General features: G+C 45.6%; 1 protein-coding gene across 1 annotated transcript in view; it reads right to left on the reverse strand.

Moving 5' to 3' along the window:
• Positions 1-22,878, reverse strand: part of SNTG2 (syntrophin gamma 2) — a 152,739-nt gene that overhangs the window by 39,179 nt on the left and 90,682 nt on the right. The window contains exons 11-13 of the mRNA XM_007469259.1: positions 11,192-11,321; positions 9,558-9,596; positions 1,907-2,023 (exon numbers count right to left, since the gene is read on the reverse strand). Coding sequence (XP_007469321.1) covers positions 1,907-2,023; positions 9,558-9,596; positions 11,192-11,321 — 286 coding nt within the window. The remainder of the gene's footprint in view (positions 1-1,906; positions 2,024-9,557; positions 9,597-11,191; positions 11,322-22,878) is intronic.

Consider the following 22,878-nt stretch of genomic DNA (forward strand, 5'->3'; position numbering starts at 1 on the left):
GTAGGGAAAACTTATACCCTGAGGATCTTAATTAACAAGAAAAGAAAAATTAGGAGAACTCTCAGGCGTGTGACCTGGGGCATCAGTCACTTCCTTCCCCCAGTTCTGCGGGGGGGAACCCTCCTTCCAGGTACATCGGGTGCAGGTAGGGTGACCCTTTCCTCCTCTCCCAACTGTCACAGGCCAGCGGGAGGCCCCTGTGCTTGGAGTCTCAGGGTACTGATTCTCGATGCCCCTCCCTGATCCGCCACTCACGCCCCAGCCGCCTTCCACGTCACTCACTGCTGTAGCCAGAATTGAGGCCATCGGGGTTATCTGTGGTTATTCTTATGTTAACTTTGTTTGACAAAACCATAGAAAGTTACATTTAGCAACAAATGCTAAATAACATTATTGCATTTGAGAAGAACTCAATTATTATGCAAATCTGTAGATAACCCTCCAGCATCAGCAAATTCACAGCCTTGGTTTATGAAAAGCTCTCGAGTCCCTGGTGGAATACTGGCCTGGGTCCTGGGGACACAAAAGAAGTCCGTGGGAAGACTGGTGAGGTCTGGCGGCATCTGTGCTTTAGTTCCCAGTGTTGTGTCACCGGTAATCCTTCAGTTTCAGCAAACAGACCACACTTCTGTAAGGGGTCAGCCCTCAGAAACCTGGAGGGAGGCTACGTAGGAATCCTCCTATCCAGTGTGCAAGTTCTCTGTCGATCTTTTCTTAAACCATTTATTGAGGTATGACTGACGTTCAGAAAAGCTATACAAATTTAATGTATACGACTTGATGGATCTGAAGATGAGAAAACACTCAAGAAAGTATCACCCCCGTGTTTGCCATAAACGCATCCATCCCTCCAAAGTCAGAGAGGACACGTGCTGTGAGGGTGTGAGCAAAGGGAACCCTCGTGCACTGTTGTTGAGAATGTAAAATGGTGCAGCCACTGGGGAGATGGTATGGAAGTTCCTCAAAGAGATTAAACACAGAACTGCTATACTATCCAGCAATCCCACTTCCGAGCCTCGAGACCCCTGCACCCGCATGTTCATCACAGTACCATTCATAGCAGACAGGACACGACACAGTCACAGTGTCCACTGATGGATGGGTGGATAAAGAAAATGTGCTGTGTGCAGACAATGGCACAGCATTCAGCCTTAAAAGGAAGGAAATCCTTTTATTTATTTGTAACGGCAGAAAAGTAACAACATCGTAGGTAAACGTCATCTAACATTTTAGATGCCTGAAGCTATCAGGTTTTGCTGCTTGTTTGCAGCTCTGATGTCTGGACTCACAGAAAGTGAAGTTGCCTTAATTGACCAACTTGGAGGCAGGGCACACACGTTATATTTGGTCAGTTTTGGGAAAATGGCACTGGTAGGAATTAGAAAATAAATTGTAAACTGTAGCATTCACCATTACATTTCTATTATGGGCCCTACTAAATCAGGCTGTTTGTTTATTTTTATAAAACTTGGAAGATATGAGGGAAAAATAGCCTTTTAAGTTTCATTCTTTGACCATTAAATTAGAAATGTCTTAACAGAAGGCTTTTCTTCTGTTTTGTTTGCCTTTTGGATTCTTCAGCTATATACTTGATGCTTTAAGACATCTAAGCCTTTACATCCCCACGTCCCAGTCAGCTGATATTTTAAGCAGGAAAACACTCTAATGTCTTAACGGCTGTTCGATGGAAGGAAAACCATGGACTGGTTGATTTACGGATTTAGAGTAAGAAAAGCCAGCGGGTCCACACCGGAGCCCTTTCCATCTGCGTACGTAGGGGCGGAGGAGGACGGCCGGCTGGTCGTGCACCCTCTCTGGCCTCTTCCAAGCGCTAGATCAGATCCTTGCTTCTCTTACAAGAATGGCCTCGTGGGCATCCCTCCCAGACCCCCGGAGGCCTGCTTACCGGAGGAGAGGTGAAGACGTAGAAGGACGAGCCCTTCAGGGCCAGGAACTTGGATCTGAAGGTTTGAGAGGAGCTGGCCCCTCCCAGTCTCTCGCTGACCCACCCCACGTGGACGACCTGTGGAGCAAAACCTTCAGAATTAACAACCAGGCCTTAGGAGAAGCACAGGGCCACCGGGGCGGAGAGAGCAAGCAACACACCACGGGCCGCAGACAGGGACGCGGGAGCCCTCAGCCACGTCCAACCTCCGATCAAGTGGACGCCACAAAAATGTGTAAATATCTGGGGTCAAACGTCCAGGCTTCTGCACTGGGCCGGGCTCGAAATTTGAGCTTCTGAGTTTTCTTAGTTTGGGCCAATGCTGGACATCTCAGCTGCCTCACACTTGTGCCTCCCATATGTAGATTTTTACAACCACAGCATTTAATTACATCCTGTCAGGGGTTAGTATTTGTAATCTGTCTACGAGGTTGCAAAAGCAACTATTGTATTTTCCATTTCTGTAGTAAATATATCGTTAATACACGTGGGAGAAATGATTGTTTCTTTACAGTTCAACTTCCTAACAACTTCCTAACAACAGTGAAAATAATACAACAACATTGTATTATGTGGCACTGACTATCTAGTGACACAAAACGCAAACTATAACATATCAGAATATGTTTAAAAAGTTAACAGAAATAGTAATACAATTTAAAAGTTGAGGGCATGAATTTAAAATAGTACTAAGGTAAAATCCCCGTGTTGTCTCAGCTAAAATTGTAATGTGACACGTACTTTGCACATTTAAACAAAATTAGTAGTAAACGATCATAGACAGGCCGAGGGCGTTAGGGGATGAACAGTCCTCTGCGCTGTCTGAAGGGGGCTGCCCTCCAGGTCTGGGGACCGCAGCCCTCGGGAAGCGCCCTCACTGCAGCTGCGCAAAGTGACTCGAGCTGCGGGGCTCAAGGTAGGTCACTTCCTTTCCATTTTGTCTTGCTAGATCACTGACAGCTTTTCACTCACGCCTGGTGAAAGACTTCCCAGGTCAAGATGCCAGGTGAGATTTTACAAAAATCCTATTTTCACAGTGTTCCTGGTGATGGAAAAGAGAAAACGAAAGAGTATCATTCTACGGAGAGCAGTAGCCACAGCTAACCAGTCCAGGTGTTGAACAGAAGCTGTCTAGCACATCAGTGCCCTAGATACACAGAGCTTCGTAAGGTAACCCAAATATTCCCCTGGCTCATGGACTTGTCTTTTCCCTCTCTGTTTAGCTATTGTCTTGTGAAGGCTTAGGGTCACATCGATGTGATACAGTTTTAATGTTAAAACAGAGAGTTTTATTATCAGTATACAAGACAACCTTATCTCATGTGTCCTTGGACTCATTTAATGTTTCTGGGTCCGTTTTCTCATCATAAAATGGGACTAGGATTCCCTCACATGGTAATTTCGAGAATTTAACGCTGTACCACAGAAAACTCCCTCCCAAAGTACTAGCAGGCAGGAGGCAAGTAACACACTGCTCGGATGGAATCAGAACTCTGCGGAAACCACACAAATAGGACTGAGTCCTTGAATATCTTGTGGATTTGAAACCGATTACACACATTACTTAAAGATGTCTGATTGACTTTTCTCCTTTTTGTCTGGTAGGATCACACAGATACACTTTTGTTCGTTATAACACTAGCATTAATACTGCTGTAAATCATAAGACGTGCTCAATTTCCATGATTAAAACAAGCTTCATTTTAGTCGGGTTATTTGTTTTCTTACTGCTGAGTCTTAAGAGTTCTCTGCATATTTTGGGGAAGAAACATTTCATTTTCTCTAGCTAGCTCAGCAGCTCCTTGATGTTCTACAATTAACACAAATTCAACGGGTGGTTTGAATTCCACACTCACCACTGCACGAGCACAGTGCTTTGTATATTTATAGAAGACAGGATCCATTTCAAGCACGGTTACTAAAAACAATGAATTGCAACTGGATTGAGTTTTACACAGTGAAAAACAGGGATTTGTTCAGAGATCAGCCTCTGTTCCATGCAGACGGGACGTGTGGCATTAAGAGGCCGTCCTAGTTACTTTAAGTTGGTACAAGACCATCTTGCTGAGCATCATACAGGGGCAGTGGGTGTTTGGTAACGTTTTACAAACCAGTCATCCATCACTGTAGGTCTCAACGGCATGGTTAGCAGCATGGGTATATTTTTTTCTTAGTGTATGTTTGTCAGCACTCATGAGACATCCTGTGGTTCTGGACAATATTCACCCCGTTACCCTATTTCTGAGAGGGCTGCCTTCTCAGTAGCGGGGTGGGGACCACAGGTGACACTCAGTGAAAGAAGCTCCGGGGGCAGGAGCTCTGGACGTCAGGCTACATCAAGCCCGTCAAGGCCTCTGCGTTTCACGTCCTTATCTTCAGAAGGGGACGGATGCCACTGCACATGCCTGTTTTGAGGGCAGATGCAGCCGTTTGCACGGCGATACTCAGCATCACATGATGTCAGATCCTCTCGGCATCTCTAAGCAGGATCAGGGCTGTCTTTTCTGGGGCTCTCACACTGCTTCCGTCTGCGTCTGCGTTACACCACATGCTCTCTGAGGATGAGACCTGTGTCTTTACCTGTATCTACTCCACACCCGCAGGATTGGCAGGGAGGGCTCGTCCCCTAAAATTTCTTGAAAGAACCCATGTGTGGCTCTTCATCTATCACTACCTGTGACTTTATGGGAAGTTAAGTAATCACAGCAGGGAGAACCTGCGTATTGCATCCATCAGGTTGGCGGACTGGAAGCCTTTTGTTTTACTGATTACCCTCAAAGTGTGGAACCAGCATTTCTAGAAAACATAGGAAATTGTTTAAATTCTAAATTATTGCACATTTTTCAGTCAGCAGCAAGCTCAACAATCTGCTTTGATACTATATTTATTACCAGGAATCTTACCAAGATACTTTTCAAACTACTAAGCTAGTAAGGTAATAAAAAATAATTGCCATCCGGATGAAAAACTAAGTAATGGAAAGAAAAGAGCCCTCAGCGGGTCTCTAGCAATATGGCGTGAGGGTCCCTAAAACCTGTAAACACATTATTTTCTCTGCCAAGAACTCCTAAGAGACCAAGCTTCAGCTCTGGGTCTCAAAGGGGGCTGTAGGGAGGACAAACTCTGCTGGTTTTTCCTTTATTTTTTAATCATATGTTCAAATGCTGACAAGACTCCCGTGGTCCTCTTTCACTTCATGAGATACTTAGTCACAGACTGCAACGTAGATTCCACAAGGGATGAATGATGTACTGGAACCTGATACATAGGAGCTTAATTTAAGACAGGGCTGGAATATGCACAGACATGGAAATGTAGGATAGAGGATAGATAGACAGACGATAGATAGATAATGATAAGATAGGTGATAGATAGTTAGATAGATGATAGATAGCTAATGATAAAATATATAGATGATAGATAGATGATAGATATAGATAGATAGTTGATAGGTAGATAGCTAGCTAGCTAGATGATAGGTAGATGATGATAGATAGGTAGAGAGGTAGATAGATATGATGGATGGATGGGTAGGTTAGATTCACGTTATAGACTGGTCAAGGGTGAGTAGAAAAGCTGAAAGCGTAACTTCTAGGCCGAAATGGAGAAGCTGGGATTCTTCTAGCACAGCAGCAGCAAGCGTTCTTTTGTGAGGACAATTTGTCAAGGGAGAGATTTTCCATCTGGTTCTCACTCAGCTGCGGGTTGCCCTGTTTCTCTGGAGACGCAGACACTGGTTGTGGAGCCCCCACCCCTCGGCCCTGCCGCCTTCCTCCTCCAGGGCTGGGGCAGTGTCTTATTTTGCTGCGTCTCGTTCCCACATCCGGTTAATACGGTGCTGGGCACAGCATCCAGCAGGAGTTACCTACTGAGAAGCGAAGCAGGAGCTCCCTTTCTGGCCAAGATGGAAACATACAGATTGTTAATAACCTGAAACGTCTATAAATCGGATGTGAAGTTAATGAAATTCCATATGTAATTTAATTCTGCCTATATTAATTAGCAAAGAAATAAGTTATCGCCTAGCTATTACTGGAAACGTTGGCTGCTTTATGAATCTTTTTTAGGTATATGCAGTTCATAAATAATTTTAAGGGAAGCTAATTTTAAATTTTACATTATGAATTTTCTATGACTTATTACATAATCCAAGAAATGTATATTATAATTTTATGAACACCTGCTTGTCCATCAGATAATAACTGTACAACTGCTCTGTTCCTTTTCACAGAAAAAGCTAGAGTAACTTGAATTATTTAAGCCTCTTTTGGATTTGGTGATTACGGTACCCGTATTTCCTTTAATTCAGGTTTTCGGGAAGAAACTTATTTTGGAAAATAGATTCTTTTGCTGTTTTTGCAGGGTGAACACATGTCCTGGTTCTCCTGGGATGATTCTAAAGTTACTCCTGTTGTCTTAGTGTTACTTTTAGGTCAGTCTCCATCCCAGAAAGAAGTGTCCCAGTTTGGATGACAAATTACACAGTCATTTTACTTACCAGATATAAGAGTCTAAAAATCTATACTTATGCCTTTTGTATTATCCTTCTAATTCGGTTTTCTTTGGTTTTTGTCAGTTTCAGTGGTTGTCAATATCTTTATTTTTTTCTTATTTATCCAATATTATTTTTTGCTACATACCAAAATCAATAATTAATTGTTCAAAATGAGAAAAAAAAATCCTTCGTGTTTTTAAATAGGGCCCAACACCATAAATCTAAACTCCTATAATGCATACAAAATGTTCAGTTTTTGGAGAAAATGTGAAAGCATCCTGTACTGAAATCTTGGCAAATTGGGGCAGGGGTGAGTTCTTTTACAACCTCACGTAGTGAGGCCTGTCTCTGATGTTTCTTTCCAGATAAACAAATTCAAGCCCTTAAGTCAATTCCAAGTTATATAGAAATTTTAAAGTAAGACTTTAGATTACGCTTTGCAACTTTCTTCCCTTATAGATTAAGAAACGAGGGCTCAGGTGTTAATGTGTTCCAACTGCACCACCAGAGAAGGGATTAGGTGGGATTAGAATCCAGGTGTGATTCACCTAAGGCCACCAAGACTGACATCACACAAACGTGGCTCCTTATATGACAAAATTTCACTAAGATAAAGCCAAAGCGAAATCACTCCACTGCCTCAGAGGCCTTTGAACCATAATTCATTTCATGTCCTTTGTGTTGGGAGTTTTGCTCCTCAGATAGTTTTAACTTCCCCTGAACCTTCCTTCTGGATTCTCCCTCGTGATTCAGTGGGAAAGAGGAGTTAAATTTCTAAACAAAACAGAACATGCTTTGGTTTCCAGACCGGTGCCCTTTCCAGCCGGCCAGGCAGTCAGGTACAGCCGCCAAAACGCAGAGTGTGCTCCAAATGCGTCAAGTTCAAGTCCTGTGAAAGCTGCTCAGGTCTCAGGGTAAGGGGTGTTCACGTGTGCCTGCCCGTGACTGTTCCCAAACCGCTGACCATGCATGATCTGTTTGGGAAGTCGGGCACAGGTCGACTCCCCTCTGTGACAGGACATGGAGAAACTGAAGGAAGGGCTCCACCTGCAGGGCACTCTCTCCTGTGGTCCTGAAACGGAGCAGGGCCCGTGGGGCTCCGGGGCATGAAAGCCTTTCTGTGCTCCCCGTTTCCTGTTTGTAGGAAATAGGCTGCATTCAGCCTCCAAGACCCTCCCTGCGTTCCAAAGGGCAGGTTCAAACAGCTGCTAGTCAGGGAAGGGAGGGGACGTAGAGACAAGGGAGGAGCCCTCAGGAAACAGTAGCGCAGCCTCGGGGCAGCGCCCTGGTTCCCCTCAAGGGATACACATAACCATGTCTTTGCGTTCTTCTGCAGAACTAAAGCCCCCGACAAATGGAAGATGTTAGTATTCTTCATTCCACAGAGAAGGTCACAGTTCCGAACCTTGAGAACCACAGGAGCCCATCACAGACCACCTGACGCCGGACGATCTCTGGATTGAAGGAATGCAAGCCCTGCAGGCACCCCATCCTTTCCAGCAGCCCTGCCTCTTGACCATAAGACTCCGCACTGCCCCCTCCAGGTCGGGACACACGGTTTTGAGGGCATTAGCCCGCTGTGGCCCCCGCTTTGCCGGGAGAAGCAATGAAGCTCTTCTTTCCTACTTTACCCAAACTCTGTCTCTGAGATTCAGTTCGGTGCCCGTGTACACAGGTCGATTTTTGGTAGCAGTCTTGGAAGAGTCTTTGATTCACGACAAAAAGGATCCCCCGGGACACTCTGCTAGTTTTGCTTGTGCCAACAGAAATCCAATTTCAAATGGCAAATTATTCTTGGAGACAAAAACACCAATTTGGTCTATTGTCCCACCAGCCTTGGTAAATAAATCCAGAGAAGACAGGCTTTAAGTGTGAACTAGGGGGAGGTGTGTCCTCAGGGGAAAAGTCCAAGAGACACTTCTGTCTTAGAAACACTAAGCACAGCAGAAAAGCTGTATTTTATGTGTAAGAATATGAAATGAGTCCTACATTAATCTGAAGACATTTATGGGACTATTACTCATTAAATAGCTAACCACCCTCATTTAGCTATGTAAACAAAAATAGCTGTTCATAAATTTAGAAAAACATTACAACAAATAAAAGTTAGAAGAACCTTTCTTAGTGTTTCTTATCTAATTTAGAAATGTTGACTAGAGGGGTTTAACTTAAAACATGATCCTAATTTCCTATCTTTTTCAGGAAACATTTGATTGGCAGGTACTTACCCTCCTGAATACCTTCCATTTTAACGCAAATGTTATCACTCAGCACTGTGTAAGGAGCATCTCTGAGTGCCATTTAAAGCAAACTGAACACATTCCTTTAGTTTGCTTGACTCGAGCCTACCAGGTATATACTGCCTCAGACCTATATGAAAGGCACAACCAGAAAGCTAAGAAGCTATACATCTTAAAAAGTTCACACTTACAGCTTGAACTACGACTTTATCAAAAAGGAAACAGAAAAATAATGTAGTGACTTCAAAGTGCATTTACCTGATACACAGCTAAGTACTTCCAGACCTAGGACATGAGCAGTCCTTGAATTAGAAAACCAGGCGTATTACAGGTTGGCCTCTGCTCTCGGAACGAATGAGCCGAGGGCTCCTGAAGACGCAGGGTTAACCACCACCAGAACACGCGGCCTCAAGGTGGATAAGGGCCAGCACGGGGCGCAGGGGTGGGGTGCTTCCTTCCCACCTGCAACAGCAGCTGCCCAGTCAAAGCCTCCCAGAGTGAAACTTCCTGAACGAGGACGTGAGCTAAGAAAATCACACGATGCTGAAGACTCCAGATTACACAGGTGAGTCTCAGCTGTCAAAGCCTCTAAGCTTAAACAGTCATATCTAGGTTATCATTTAATCACGATTCCTTAGAAAATGTAAGCGCCCGATAGATCACTGATAACATGGCGCACTCAGGTCAGCACGATTCCTCCTGCACTGTTTCCAGGACAAACGAGTAGCTTCCTGCAGTTAACACTGAGGGTGAGGATCGACTTCAGTCCGCTGTGTGCTAATGCTTTCCTGTCAAAATTTCCAAACCAAATCTCAAAAACAGAAAGAGGCTCCCTTCGGGGACATTGTATAATCAACACAAAACCCACAAATCCTACCTGGTCACAAGGAGAACGGCATTTATTTGCCATTTTCATCTGCAGAGAGAGGGAAGCAAGGAGTCAGAATGACAATGTATTGATGTCATAATTTTTCAACCTAACTGGCAACTGGATTTAATTAGCTGCACGAAGTGTCCCTGCATGAAACGTTTCCTTTATGAGGTATTTCTTACCTGAAAACCAAACCAGAGCACGTACAGATGTCTGGTAACGACTCTCATAACAGAAAACCCAAGACTAGCATATATCGACGCTACTGTTTCAAGCATCAGCTCTTTACTAAGTGAAGCTCTGGGGCAGCGGATGCTTAAATTTCCATGTCTGAAAAAACTGGGGAAAGTGATTTCTGTACTACATGGTCTTAGGTAATTACAGTTTTCACAGTTCACATTTGATTCTCCCAGCAATCCTGCAAAATTTAACCAGTGAGGAAATGAAGGTCCAGAGTGATAACATGGTCAATACTCTACCCAGTTGGAAAGTGGCTTTGAATCCACAATTCCAGCTCAAAAGCGTCTGCGTCTCCTTTCCTCTGCTCTGCCCAGTAGCTGCAACGTGTGAGATTCATCTAGAACCATGCATTTCTGCCAATATCAAGCTACCACCACCTGGTTTTTTTTATTTTCCTTGTATCCATCCAGATACCTTTGGAATTCAAAATGTCATGTTGGAAAACTGAGGTCTTAGAGAGGGTCTGGTACCCCCTATGTAGCTGAGAGCCTCTGAGGTCTTTGGAATAGAAATCTCACATTGCTGCTTCCCTGATATTTCAAAGTGCTCAGGCGACCTCTGTTTAGTAGTTTCCAGGAACGAGGCAGGTGTGAGACTACGCCGTGTGCATCCAGACCCCCGGGGCCCTCCTGCCACCAGCTGCCCTGGGCCAGAGCAGGCCCTGAGGTGCAAATGTGGACAACGGGGCAAGTCACCCGCAGGGGCTGAGAACAAGAAGACGGGTCCACGGCCTCCTCGGGCCAAGGGCTGGTCCTTGCATGAGCCTCCCGTGGCTGTGGCCATCCACTTACTGCCGGGATACAGCGGTTGCTTTAGGGAACTGAGTACTTTATTCATGTTTTACTCTCACCCCATCTAGTTTTATTGTTTCATTTTGAAGTTTCACATTGACCTTGGTCATGAAACAGATCACTCAAAGAGACAGAGCGCTTTTGCTTTCTTGGGTGCCTGCGGTGAGCCATTGAGAAGGGATATTTGTGGTGGAGGTGCCTCTTAAGTTAAGTTGCCTTAACGCTTTGGAGAATTACATATTTAACCCAATTGGGTTCCCCAAGTAAAAATATCACACTACATCAATGCGTTTGGATAGAGTCTATATAAAATTACATGCACCCATATACTTCTGTGTAGGTGCGTGGAAAGAAAGAGGGAGGGACAGAACCAGTGGGGAAGTGTCCAGAGGTCTGATTCAGTCTACACTCTTGTACCAGGAAACTTTTAGATGACTTAATCTTTAACTTTTTTAGTCAAAGATTTGTTATGTTGAAAAAAAAGTCTATGTTCTTCTGTTTAATGTTATTACCAACTGTTTTAGGATTCATCATAACTAACAAAAAATCATAATTATTTTCGTGGATTAAAAAGCAAAAACAGGGACAGTGGAAAGTCTCCGTGCTCACATTTTGCAGCGTCAGGTCGCTGATGTTGGCAGACACGGCCCTCAGCCAGTCGGTGCTCTCCTGGGCGGTGTAAAACCAAAGGATTCCCGAGCTCGCCCCATCCAGGGCCTGCACCTCAAATGCACTGGACCTGTAGGAGGAGGACAGGAGATGCTGGAAGGAGGCCCCTGGGATCCGACGCCCCAGGACTCGGAGAAGGTGGCGCCTACTCAGCCCTGCTCAGCACCGACCTGCAGTCACTGCGGGAAACACAGCCCACAGCCGTGGGCACAGCCTAACCCGTCTCCGTATCTTAGGTAGGTTTACTGAAATTAAGTTCAAAACGCTGAAATCCCTATTTCTAATTTAATAAAAACATGAAAGGCAGCTCCTGTAGGAAATACACTTTGGTCTTAGAGCAGTGCTGGAGTTACTGTTTTGTGGGGTCCTTAGTAGTGATTCTTTCGGAGACCACTTATCGTGGTACTGAAGGCTCTTGACCCCGTGACAATGGAGCAGGTCAAACACCACCATTCCTCAGCGTCAATGGTATTTTAGGACCACACGTATACGTCTGATTTACAACAGAGCTTTTGAAGACGTCGGTTCTCCTTTATTTTTAACCATGAGAATCAACCTGCCACAAACCCACCCATGGCAAATTATTCATAACGGCGACATCACTGTCTCTAATTCAGTAGTTCTCCCCTGTCATGCAAGCCGTTTTTTCCAGAGATAATTTCCCTATAACTATTGCTATAGACTGATGTGTGTATAATTCCCCCAAACCTGCACGTTAAAGCCCTAGTCCCCAGTGCGGGTATATTTGGAGATGGGAACTCTAAGGAAAGAAGCTTAGGTGAGGTCAGAAGCGTGGGCCTGATCCAACAGGACTGGGGGCCCTAGAAGAAGTGGCCCCAGAACTCTGTTCCTATGAGGACACGGTGAGAAGGCAGCCGTCAGCGAGCCAGGAGGAGGGCGCACCAGACACAAGCCTCTGGAACTTTGATCTTGGACTTCCAGCCTCCAGCACTGTGAGAATAAATTGCTGTTGTTCAGGCGCCATCCCGCAGCCCCCCCGCCCCCCTGCCGTCTGGTATTTTGCTAAGGCAGAGCCTGAACTGAGGAACACAACCGTTACAACAAAAGAGTGTCACTTACACGTCTGTTCGTGTTCTCTTAAGAAAAATGCACGCTAACCCATGCAGCTTATATCTCCATGGCCTTAAGAAGACAACCGAAAGTCTAAAAATGACAAAACAAACTTTTTTTAAACAAGGTTCGCGCTAAATTGTGTTTTAATAGAGTCTTTCAGATGTGGGTTCAATCATGGTTTCATACGGGAAAGGATACAAGGGCGGGAGAAGGAACTAGAGACATTATGAAACAGCCCTGCATGTTCTTGGGACAAATCTACCAACCAGAGTTTCTCTGATCAAACAATCCTTCTGTCTTTTTTATAGGTAGATCTCCCTGACTAGGTGTCATTCCCACCCTAATCAGCGCTGCTTGAATCAGAACATAAGGTTCATTTACAGACAAGTGTGTTATTGTCCCCGCACCCCGCGCCAGAGCCCTGGCTCAGAAACTTTACCTGGCAAGGGGGTGAGAGACAGGCCACAAAACCTACAGCTCCTGGTCAATTTCCACAGGAAGTGACTTCATTTGCAGTAGAACGTGGAGAAGTTCAAGGTCACGGACACTTCAAAAACAGTGGAGGTTTCGTGAAGGCGATTAGGAAGAGTTTCATAAATTAAACGAATACAGGCTGAACTGCTGGCCGGCTAGTTTTCAGGAGAAAACCTGGGAATAAAACAGCTGGAAGGAGCTTTCCTGGGGTCAGAACAAATCTCAGACACCGACCCCAGGAACTAACTCTTCAAAGGAACCCAGATTTGACTGGAATATTCTGCCTTTCCATTTACACCACAAAGCCTTGCTGAAAATGATAGACCAATCAGCTGGAAATGAGTGACGTTTAACAGCCGGGTGTGGTCACAGAAAGAAACCAACCTCAGGCTTAATAGGACGGGGGCTTCCAACAGGACATTTCCGGGGGTAATTTTTAAAATATTGTTAAAAAAAAATCTTCCTTATGAAATCTTCACTCCAGAAGTGTGGGGTGGGGGGTGGGGGGGGTGGGTGTGGCGGCGGGGAGGGGTGCCCAGACTTCACTAAAATGATCCAGCCGGTCGCTAAACAATAAACAACAAACCGCAGGTAGGGGTGTGGGGTGAGGACCTCTGCACCCGGAGCCGCTGGAGACAGGACAGTGCGACACGCGGCCTGGGGAAAAGCAGGCACGGAAGGTGTCTGCGAGGTGACCAGACGTCACATCAGGCAGAAAGACTTCAAAACAGTCATTATAAACACGTCCAAGAAACTAGAGGAAAGCTTGCTTAAACAAGTAAAGGTACAATGACAACGTCACTTCAAATACAGAATGTTAGTAACGAGACAGCAGCTACAAAAGGAAGCAAATGAGTGTATTAGGGTGAAAAAGTATAATAACGGAAAAAAAATTTTACTAGAGAGGCTTGACAGTAGGTTTCAACTGACAAAGAATTAGCAAACTTGAAGACAGATCAATAGAGTTTATGCAATCCAAGTAAGAGACAGAAGGAGTGAAGAGAAACTGTCAGAACCTCTGACACTCAAACTAGAAAATGAAGAAAAGGTCTCCTGTTACTGCATGGAGGTTCCCCAAATGTTGCCATATCTATTTGGTTTATAGTGTTGTTCAAGTCTTCTATTTTCTTCCTGGTGTTCTGCCTGGTTTTTCCATACACCATTAAAACTGGTGTATTGAAGCCTCTGACTATTATTGCTGAATTGTTTATTGTGCCTTTCAATACTGTTAGTTATAGTTTCATGTATTTTGGTGTTCTGTTTTTAGGTGCATATATATTTATAATGATTATATCTTCCTGATGGATTAAACATCCATCTTTTTAAAATGTCCCTCTTTATTTCTAATAACATTTTCAGTTTTAAATTCTATTTTCTATGATATTATAATAGCTACTCCATCCTTGTGTTTGTATATTTTTTCCCATCTTTTATTTTCAATCTATTCGTTTCTCTGAATCTAAAGTGTGTCTCTTGAAGACAGAATACAGTTGGATCTTGTTTTTTCTACTCAGTCTGAAAATCTTCACCTTTTAACTGGATTATTCAATCATTCAAATATAATTTTATTATTGGTATAGTTAGATTTATGTCTGCCATTTTACTTTTCATTTTCCATGTGTCTCAAATCTTTTTTGTTCCTCTGTTCCTCTTTCCCTGCTTTCTTTTATGGTATGTGAATATCTTCTAATTAAGCATTTACATTTCTTTAATGATTTTAAATACATATGTGTATATACATATATATAGATGTAGTATATACATACAAATAAAGATCAAAACATAAAGAAAGCAGAAGGAGGAAAATAATGAAGATTAGAGCTGGAATTAATGAAGCAGAGAAGAGAAAAACAACAAAGAAAATCAATGTAACCAAAATCTGGTTCTTTAAAAAGAACAGCAAAATGGACAAACTTTTAGCTATACTGACCAAGAAAAAAGAAAGAAGAATCAAAATACTAGAAGAAGAGGTGTAAGTGGAGATGTTACCATCAATATTACAGAAACAAAGAGGATTATAAAGGAATCCTTGAACAATTGTATACCAATAAATGAGATAAATTAGATGAAATCCTAGAAAATACAAACTACCAAAGTTGATTCAGGGAGAAATCTGAGTAGACAATATTACAAGTTTAGAAATTGAATTTTTAACCAAAAAACTAACCACATAGAAAAGCTGAGGCCCAGATGGCTTTACCACTGAGTTCTACTAAACATTCAGAGAAGAATTAATAACGATTATTCACAAACTCTCCCCAAAATAGAATAGAACGTTTCCCAAATTAGTTTCTGAGGCCAATACAACCTTAATACCAAACCCACAAGTCATCACAAGAAAACTACAGACCAATATCTGTTTTGCATATGGATGCAAATATCCTCCATGAAATACTAGTAAACTCAATCCAGGAACATCTATTAAGAATTATATACCACCATCAATGGGATTTACCCCCGGAATTCAGTCAGTTTGACATCTGGAAATGTTATACATCATAGCAACAGAATAAAAGAAAAAAAATCACACAATCATCTCAACAGATGCAGAAAAAGCACTTGACAAAATCCAAAATGCTTTCATGCTAGAAAACACTCAACAAACTACGACTAAAGGGAAGTGTTCTCAGTCTGATAAAGTGCGTCTACAAAAGCCCACGTAGGGGGTGTAGACAGCTCTCTGAGGAAAATGGATGAGTTTTGAATCCAGCATGTTCATGCTTCAGATGTGTGAGACAAGCTAGATGCCTAACCTTTAAAAGATCCTTGTCTACACAACGGGTCTTCAAATGCCAATTATACCACAAATGGAAATATTGGGAGAAACGAGTGGGGTAACGTAAATATGGTTATACCAAACCCACAGATCCTATACAAACATTGCTACCAGGGAGGTTATCTGTCAAGCAAAGCAATACAAATTAAACATTACATGAGCAGAAACGGTGAAAGTGTTTGCATGAATGCTGATGACAGACAGACTCCAACATACCAACAAAGTATGAAAACAAATTCGCACTTTGGCTTATTGTACAAAAGTCATATTAATTAGAGTCAATGATCCAAACTCTGTGCGTGTATGCCCGAACGATGGATGGACATTCATGTCTCCTGATTGAGTACGAGGTTTTATTTTCTCAGGTTTCCACGTGTGCGGTGTTCAGGCTCCCCTACAACGTCCCTCCCCTGTCCACAGGCGGATCCTGCCTCACGGTTCTACGGTCATGGCATTTGCTCAGGATTCTCAGGACTTTAATCCTATGGTCAAGGTCACAGTCAGAACCAGAAATCCCAGAGTACTCGCTGCTCGGGACTCAGCGTGCTCTGTGAGGTCACATGTCAGCTTTTAAAAATCAGCAGTAAAACCTACACCCAGAGAGGGCAGAGTATTTGGTGCGTGAGTTTCCCGGGTAGAAACCAAGCCAAGTCCCAGACACCATTGTCAAGGGCCAGGGAAGAACTGACGCTGCCCCTGCTTTTGGAAACCTACCTGCTTCCAGGATTCCTTCGAGCCCTGAGAGGATTTTTGATTTTCAAAGAGAAAACTGGTAAGACAGTTTCACACCGTAGGAAATGAGTCAATTCACAGTTTCTGGCTAAGCAAAAGAAATCTATTCCAATAGGTTCAAAGTACGTGTATCTTAACTTATTAGAAGATTGAGGAACTGCAAGTTCAATGTTGAGTCTGCACTGCCTTTGGAGGAGGAGGGGTGGGCATCTTCTCTTCCTGCCCCTTCGCCCTCCCCCACTTCGCTTCAGATGACAGCTCCCCGGGGGCCATCCCCCCGGCATCCTGCTGCTTCCCTCCCGCCCCTGCAGATGCCAGCCCCCGAGCCCTGCCCAGACCCTCCCACAGTCCCTCTTGAGACGCTCTGCATCAGTACCCTTACCAGGCCAGCTGCTGGAGGATGCCGGTGACCTCACAGCACATCTCAGTTATGTTACAGCCCTAACGCTGGACACCTGTCTGCATCCCACGTCTGCAGCCTGTGGCGACAGGCAATCTTCCCACACCGACCTCAGCTGTGCCGTGGAATTCCAGCATGACCCAAATCGGGCTCCAAGTACTGAGCGTTCTTAATTGCCCCTCAAAGCTTCAACATTGGAGAAAAAGAACTCAAAGTTTATAAATCATCTTTTTAACACGTTGTGTGCTTTTTTTAAGGAACGAAAACACTCGAGCTTCCAAAATGACCCACGGAACCTCTTACCCACGAGTCATGGCTCACGGCCATCCAGGGCCCCAGGTTCCGGCCAATCCTGACCATTTACACCTGGACAGCATCCAGGGAGGACTGACAGCGCAGAGCATCTCTGCTCTGAAGAACTTGAAGCCCCCCTGCTCTGGAAGCTGAAGGGTCGGTGTCTGTCTATTTTACTCATATTGAGAGTTATGAACACTCACTAGACAAAATGAGAGAAAAACGTGTATATTACTCAGAATTTGAAAAAAATTTCCCAACTGCCATTCACATGTCACATTTCAAGCCTGCCTCTGTGGCATGTGTGTTATTTTTTCATGGAAGCCAGAGAAATATTTTCTTTCTGCTTCCCCACCATGCAGCGGCATCTCTAAGAACTCCATATTAAACAGTAACATAGAGACTCAATTTAAATGCAGGCACCCTTCTCCCTGTATCAGTTTGTTTATTAAAAAGTCACTATTCCTAGAAGATTCCAGGCACAACAAAAGTCCAGCAAGTCCAGGAAAGAAAGATAACTTCTCCTTCGTGCTGCCCCGAAGGCCAACTTGTCCTCCTCTGCACCCTGATCACCATCCTGAGACCAGGTCCGAGTCCTCCGAGCCCCTCGCCCATCATGGAGCAGGGGCTTGAGAGGTGTGAGGGTGGAGGGTCCCACGTGGGCGGCGCCCGAGCCAGATGGCAGAGCCCCTCCCAGGGATCCCACTGAAAGAAAGCGGAGGTAAAACCACCTCGCCTAGGTCTCCCTGCTGGTCTGATCTTATGCCTGTTTCCTGCCTGCATTTCCTGCCGGACAGGAAGCTTCCAGAGAGCACAGACTCCTGGGTTTGCTCATTGCCCACCCTCAGCCTGCAACATCTATGGCAGCGCTGCACGGAGCGGGCACGCTAGAATACCTGCCGCGTCAATAAATGTTGGAGAACACGCAGCACGGTGGAAAAGGCTCCCACCTCCCATGCCCACCGCCCGCTGACATAGAAACCACTGTCCTCCCAACCCGGCCAGGGGCGCGGCCTCCTCATCTGAAAGCAGGCGCCTGAAGGACCGCTCGCTGGGCCGTGGGGACAGGTCGGTGAGGTAGGCGGAGTGACAGCGCTGTAGCCGGCACACGCACGCATAAATATAAGAATATTATACATGTATTCAATGCACAGGGACAGGCAGCAAGCAGGACAGAGAACCCAGGCTCTGTGCTTGTCAAAGATGTTTGCAGAACCTGTGCAATCGTCTTCCTTATATTCTTAAATTCTCCATGTTTGAACAATTAATCATGCATTTGAAAATTCCCCTTTACAGAATGATTGAAACTGCTTTGAACAAATTCAAAATACTGTAAGTCAAGAACAGAGAAATATCTTTATTGTCTATAAAAATAAAACACATTCTAAAAGATTCATAGGTGGCTAAAATCACTGGCACTTCTAAGTCTTGACGTTTTCTTTTTACAACCGTTTTGAATAATGGAACCTGCAGCTTTATCCTATGAATAAGGAAATCAGACATAACAGACACTGCATGTCTCTCTGCATTTTCTTTGTCTTTCCCTCAGGATTTCTGTGTCCAGGAGGCATTAATCAGCCCTCGAAGGCTTTCACTTCCATGAAGCAAACCTTTCAAATCCCTGGATACCTCCTTCAAAGTCGACGGGGGGCCATTCTAATGGGAGTGACCGCTGACCCAGCATCACATTACAGCAGGTGCCATGTGGAGCAAAGAGTACAACCAGTTCCTACTTCTGTGTCTGCTGATTTATCTACTAGGAAAATCTGAATTACTGGGTGAAAATACATGAACTTCCTGAAAGGCTGTAATCTGCACTGGGGAGTGCTCTGAGTAACAATTCCTTCCTTGAAAAACGCACGTTTTATCCACATAGCCCTCCAGTTTCCCCCGTGCTCATTAGCCTTTATTTCTAAATTCAAATCCATACTTCTAACTACTTAACCCTTGTTGTTTTCATCTAAACGAAGAGCCTGTTAGACCCTGAAAGCAACTGAATCAATGGATGTTTGTGAAATAGGCAAGTTTGGTGTCAGGCAATGGATTTATTGGTCAATACTTTCTCACTTTTTAACCTTCAGTTTTATTTGCATAATAAATTGATTTTTAAACATATTTTCTTATTTATTCCATAGGAAGCTAACTTAAGAACTTATTCAAGAGAAATGGACACGGGGATGAACTTTCTGGTGGTAAACTAGATGTTTGACAAAATGTCTTAAAGGCCTTAAAACGTTTTAACCTTTTCATTCCATAATCTTACCATACTACCTATTCTAATGAAATGATGGGCGATGTGAATAACAATGTATGCATAACGACATCAGAGCAGTCCCAAAAATATGTTTTAAAAGAAAAATAAGCTCCTGGTCTCATTATAAAGGAATAGTGGGTACACACTATGCACACCGACAGGACAGAAGTCTCATTAAATCCCAATGTCCAGACACCCATCCACAATGTTCTCTCTCTATAGAAAAGTCCAGACAAACATACGTTAAGGTGATAATGTAGCTTTATCTCATGGTAGAATTTTAACATATTAACATTTTCCCCACACATTTATATTTCCCAAATTAGCCAGAAGTAATGTTTTTAGCTGTGAACCCTATGGATATATGTATAAATGTGTGCGCGTATATACATATGTATATGCACACACACATGCGCACACCCGTGTCCACACACACGTGCACGTGGCCCCCCTGCCAGCAACCCCTGCTCGTCACATCCGCGCATGCTCTGTGTCCTTCAGAGCTGCATCTCTCCTTCCCAAAGGCCCTTCTAACAACCTGCGTCCTCCAGGTCCGACGGTCCTTCCCACCCTTGCACTGTAACACCTCACAGCTTTTGGACATCTAAATTTTTCTTCCAACTTAATCGTTTGCTAGAATATCAACACTTGGATGACAGAAAGGAGGTTTCTTCCCCTCTGTAGCACGTGGCACTAAATGGTGGTTAAGGAATGTTTCCTGCACAAGCTCCATGGTGGAGATTCAACATTTCCAAGTTCTTAGGGGACATTGAGACGGGGCTCAGGTGGCCAACACCAGGAGGGTGAGTGGTTCTCCAGGCAGCGGTGCGGGACCCCGTCTTGGAACCCCGGAACTCGCCGGGTCTCCCACAGTCTGAACTGTAACATCAGGCCACCTCGTGAAAACTGCCGGCGCCTCTTCTGTGCAGTAAAACCACACAGAGGCTGCCTTTAGGACTATGCAGAGTTCATTCCTTCCATACCTGATGCTTTGTTTTAAACACATGTTTGTTTAAGTCTGCTGGAACAGTTCCACGACTCCAGTAACAGGACCGTTTTTTGCACTTCGAGTTTTCATCACTTAGATCTTTCTTCTGAGACAGAAACACTGCATCTCAAGGAGACACTGGAAACGCAAACTCTAACCCGAACACCCAACACCAGTCTGGCCGCCGGGCTGAGTGCAGCGAAGGAACAAATCTCCGTGCCAGGACATCACTCAGCCAGGACGGTATTTTACCCCCTTAGACATGACTGAAAGCATCCTGCATCCTGGACAATCCCACTGGTAACTGCTCCACCAGGAAGCCCCGGGAGCGCCGGTCCTGAGTCTGGGGAAGGAGCCGTGGTCTCGGGGTAAGAACAGAGCAGGGGCCACGAGAAGGGGGCTGCTGGCTGTCAGAAGAGGAGGGAAGCAGAGTGACTGACAGACGGGGCAAGGCATGGGGTCAAGGGTCAAGAGTCAAGAGTCACATGGCATATGCCCAGGACCACCTGCCAGGCAGAGGCAGGAATGGAAATGCAAATGGAACTAGGTCAGTTTTTGAGAGTCTGACCTCAGAAGTAATTAGAAAGTTGGTCGAATTCATAAAAAGCAGGGCTCCCCTGCACACCCCCAAGCCTGGGGTCAGTATCTAAGGAGCAATGGGACATGTTCCTAGAGACAGCAGCCTGCCTGCTCCCTGTGCCCGGGGTAGTTTGATCTGGTAGAACGAGGTCACTGAGGCCCTCTCCTCTCAGCAGCAGGAAACTCTGTCACTTCAGCTCATTTGCTTTGTTGTGACGATAGGGATGCTGGTGAAATGAGGACAGAGACATGTGATCCCTCAGCAGCTGGTGGAGATGGAGGGTCTGAGAGAGGCGACAGCCAACCCTGGAGATGCTCTCAGGAACGCAGGGCGCCCACAGGAGGCCCCTCGTCTATAGCGACGCCATTCTCCCACCTTAAAACGCCCTCCTATTTATTGTCATTTCAAACTTCGAAAGCCCATTAAATTTCTATACACAAAGGAAAGGAAAATCAATTTAACGTTCCAAGGGGAAGACTTGTGATGACACCGACCCTACTCGGATAAGAAGAAAAGACCCGAACATCCGAGGGCTGAGGCTCTGCGGCATCTCTCAGTAGCTGGGGCTCTGATCCCCTCACGGTCACCATGAATAATCCTCGGAGGTAAAATAAGAGGTGCTACATTGAGAAATTGCCATTTGATGCACCGGGAAAGAGAGAGAGAGAAAACATCTTCTGAGGCAGTGAATCCAGCAGAGACAAGGAGCATCTCCCAGGATAAGTCTCGATACCGCACGTGTGGGATGGCGGGCTGGGGACAAGTGTGAGACCCAGCGAAGAGAAGCGGGAGCCCTGCCACCTGCACCAAAGACGGCGACTCGGAGCTGCTCTGCGCCGGCTGCACCAGGAGGGGCCTGGCTGTGCGGGTCACCCAGCTCGAGTCCTAAGCAGCACAGACCAGGGAAGCTTACAGAACGGTCCTCGGGGGTCAAGTGGGCAGCGCTTCCCACGAGCCGCGGAGGGAGGGGCCCTGAGCCTTCCACGTGTCAGCAGCGGCCTCCCCGGCAGCCCCCGGCCCCAGAGGGCCGGACAGCGACCTAGACGATCACCGCTCCCGCCGGGGACCGTCCAGACCCGCCATGCCTTCCGGCTGTGGTGAGAAGCCACCGTCCCAGGGCAGCACGTCTACACAGGGGCGACTCACATGGCCCGTGGTTTGGAGACGATCACAGAGAAGGCAGGCTGGCCTCCAGGGTTAAAGCCGGTGATCAAGGACCAGGAGCGCACGGTGAAGTGAAAGGCTCACTTCTCTCCGCCGGCGTCTGGGGACAGCGTCCTCTGTCCACACCCACAGCGGCCGCAGCCCGGCTGGCACCCCAGCCACTGTCCTGTCACGACCCTGTCGCGAGGCCGGGCTTCCCCGCGACTCTGAGGACACGGCCGACCAGGCAGCTCCTGCCCCGGATAAAGCTGGCCCAGCTTGTGCTCCCAGGCCGTCCGCACCCTGTGTGCAGGGCGTGGCCAGAGCCCAGACGTTTGGGGAACATTCCTAGCAGGGCATCATTTCCTCTCAATAAGCACACACGCCCTAACCTTCTCTCCCCACGATGGAAATTTCAGAAAAAATTAAAGACGCAGTGAGTTGAGAAAGACAGCAGCCTTGTTACTGAAAGTGGGGTCTGGCTGCTCGCTGCTCAAAAGCCAGTAAAGAGGCCAGGAAAGTGGAAAGAAAAGTTTGCTTTATTTTGGACGCCAGCAACCTGGGGGCAGGGTGGACTCCTGTCCAAAGGCCGACTCCCCCCATTCCCCACTGACAATCAGTGGGCAAGAGCTTTTATAGACGGAGGGAGGGGCTCCCTGCAGAAACAGCACGGTCCGCTCTGACCATCACCTTGAAATTGGTGCTGCCGTGGTCTGACCAGCATCATCTTGACTGTCTTAAGTACAGTTAATCTTCGGTTCCAGGGTCGGTTTGTTCCCATTCCCTTGAGGTCAAGTCTCTGAATTGTGGCAGCTTGTGTCATGGCTACAGCCTGGTCATCGTGGAGTTCACTTGTCGCACCAGACACTGGCGGGGTTTCAGTGTCTACAAGACGGCTCCCAGGATACGGCT

This window comes from Lipotes vexillifer, unplaced genomic scaffold (assembly GCF_000442215.2).
Source record: "Lipotes vexillifer unplaced genomic scaffold, Lipotes_vexillifer_v1.1 scaffold356, whole genome shotgun sequence".
NCBI lineage: Eukaryota > Metazoa > Chordata > Mammalia > Artiodactyla > Lipotidae > Lipotes > Lipotes vexillifer.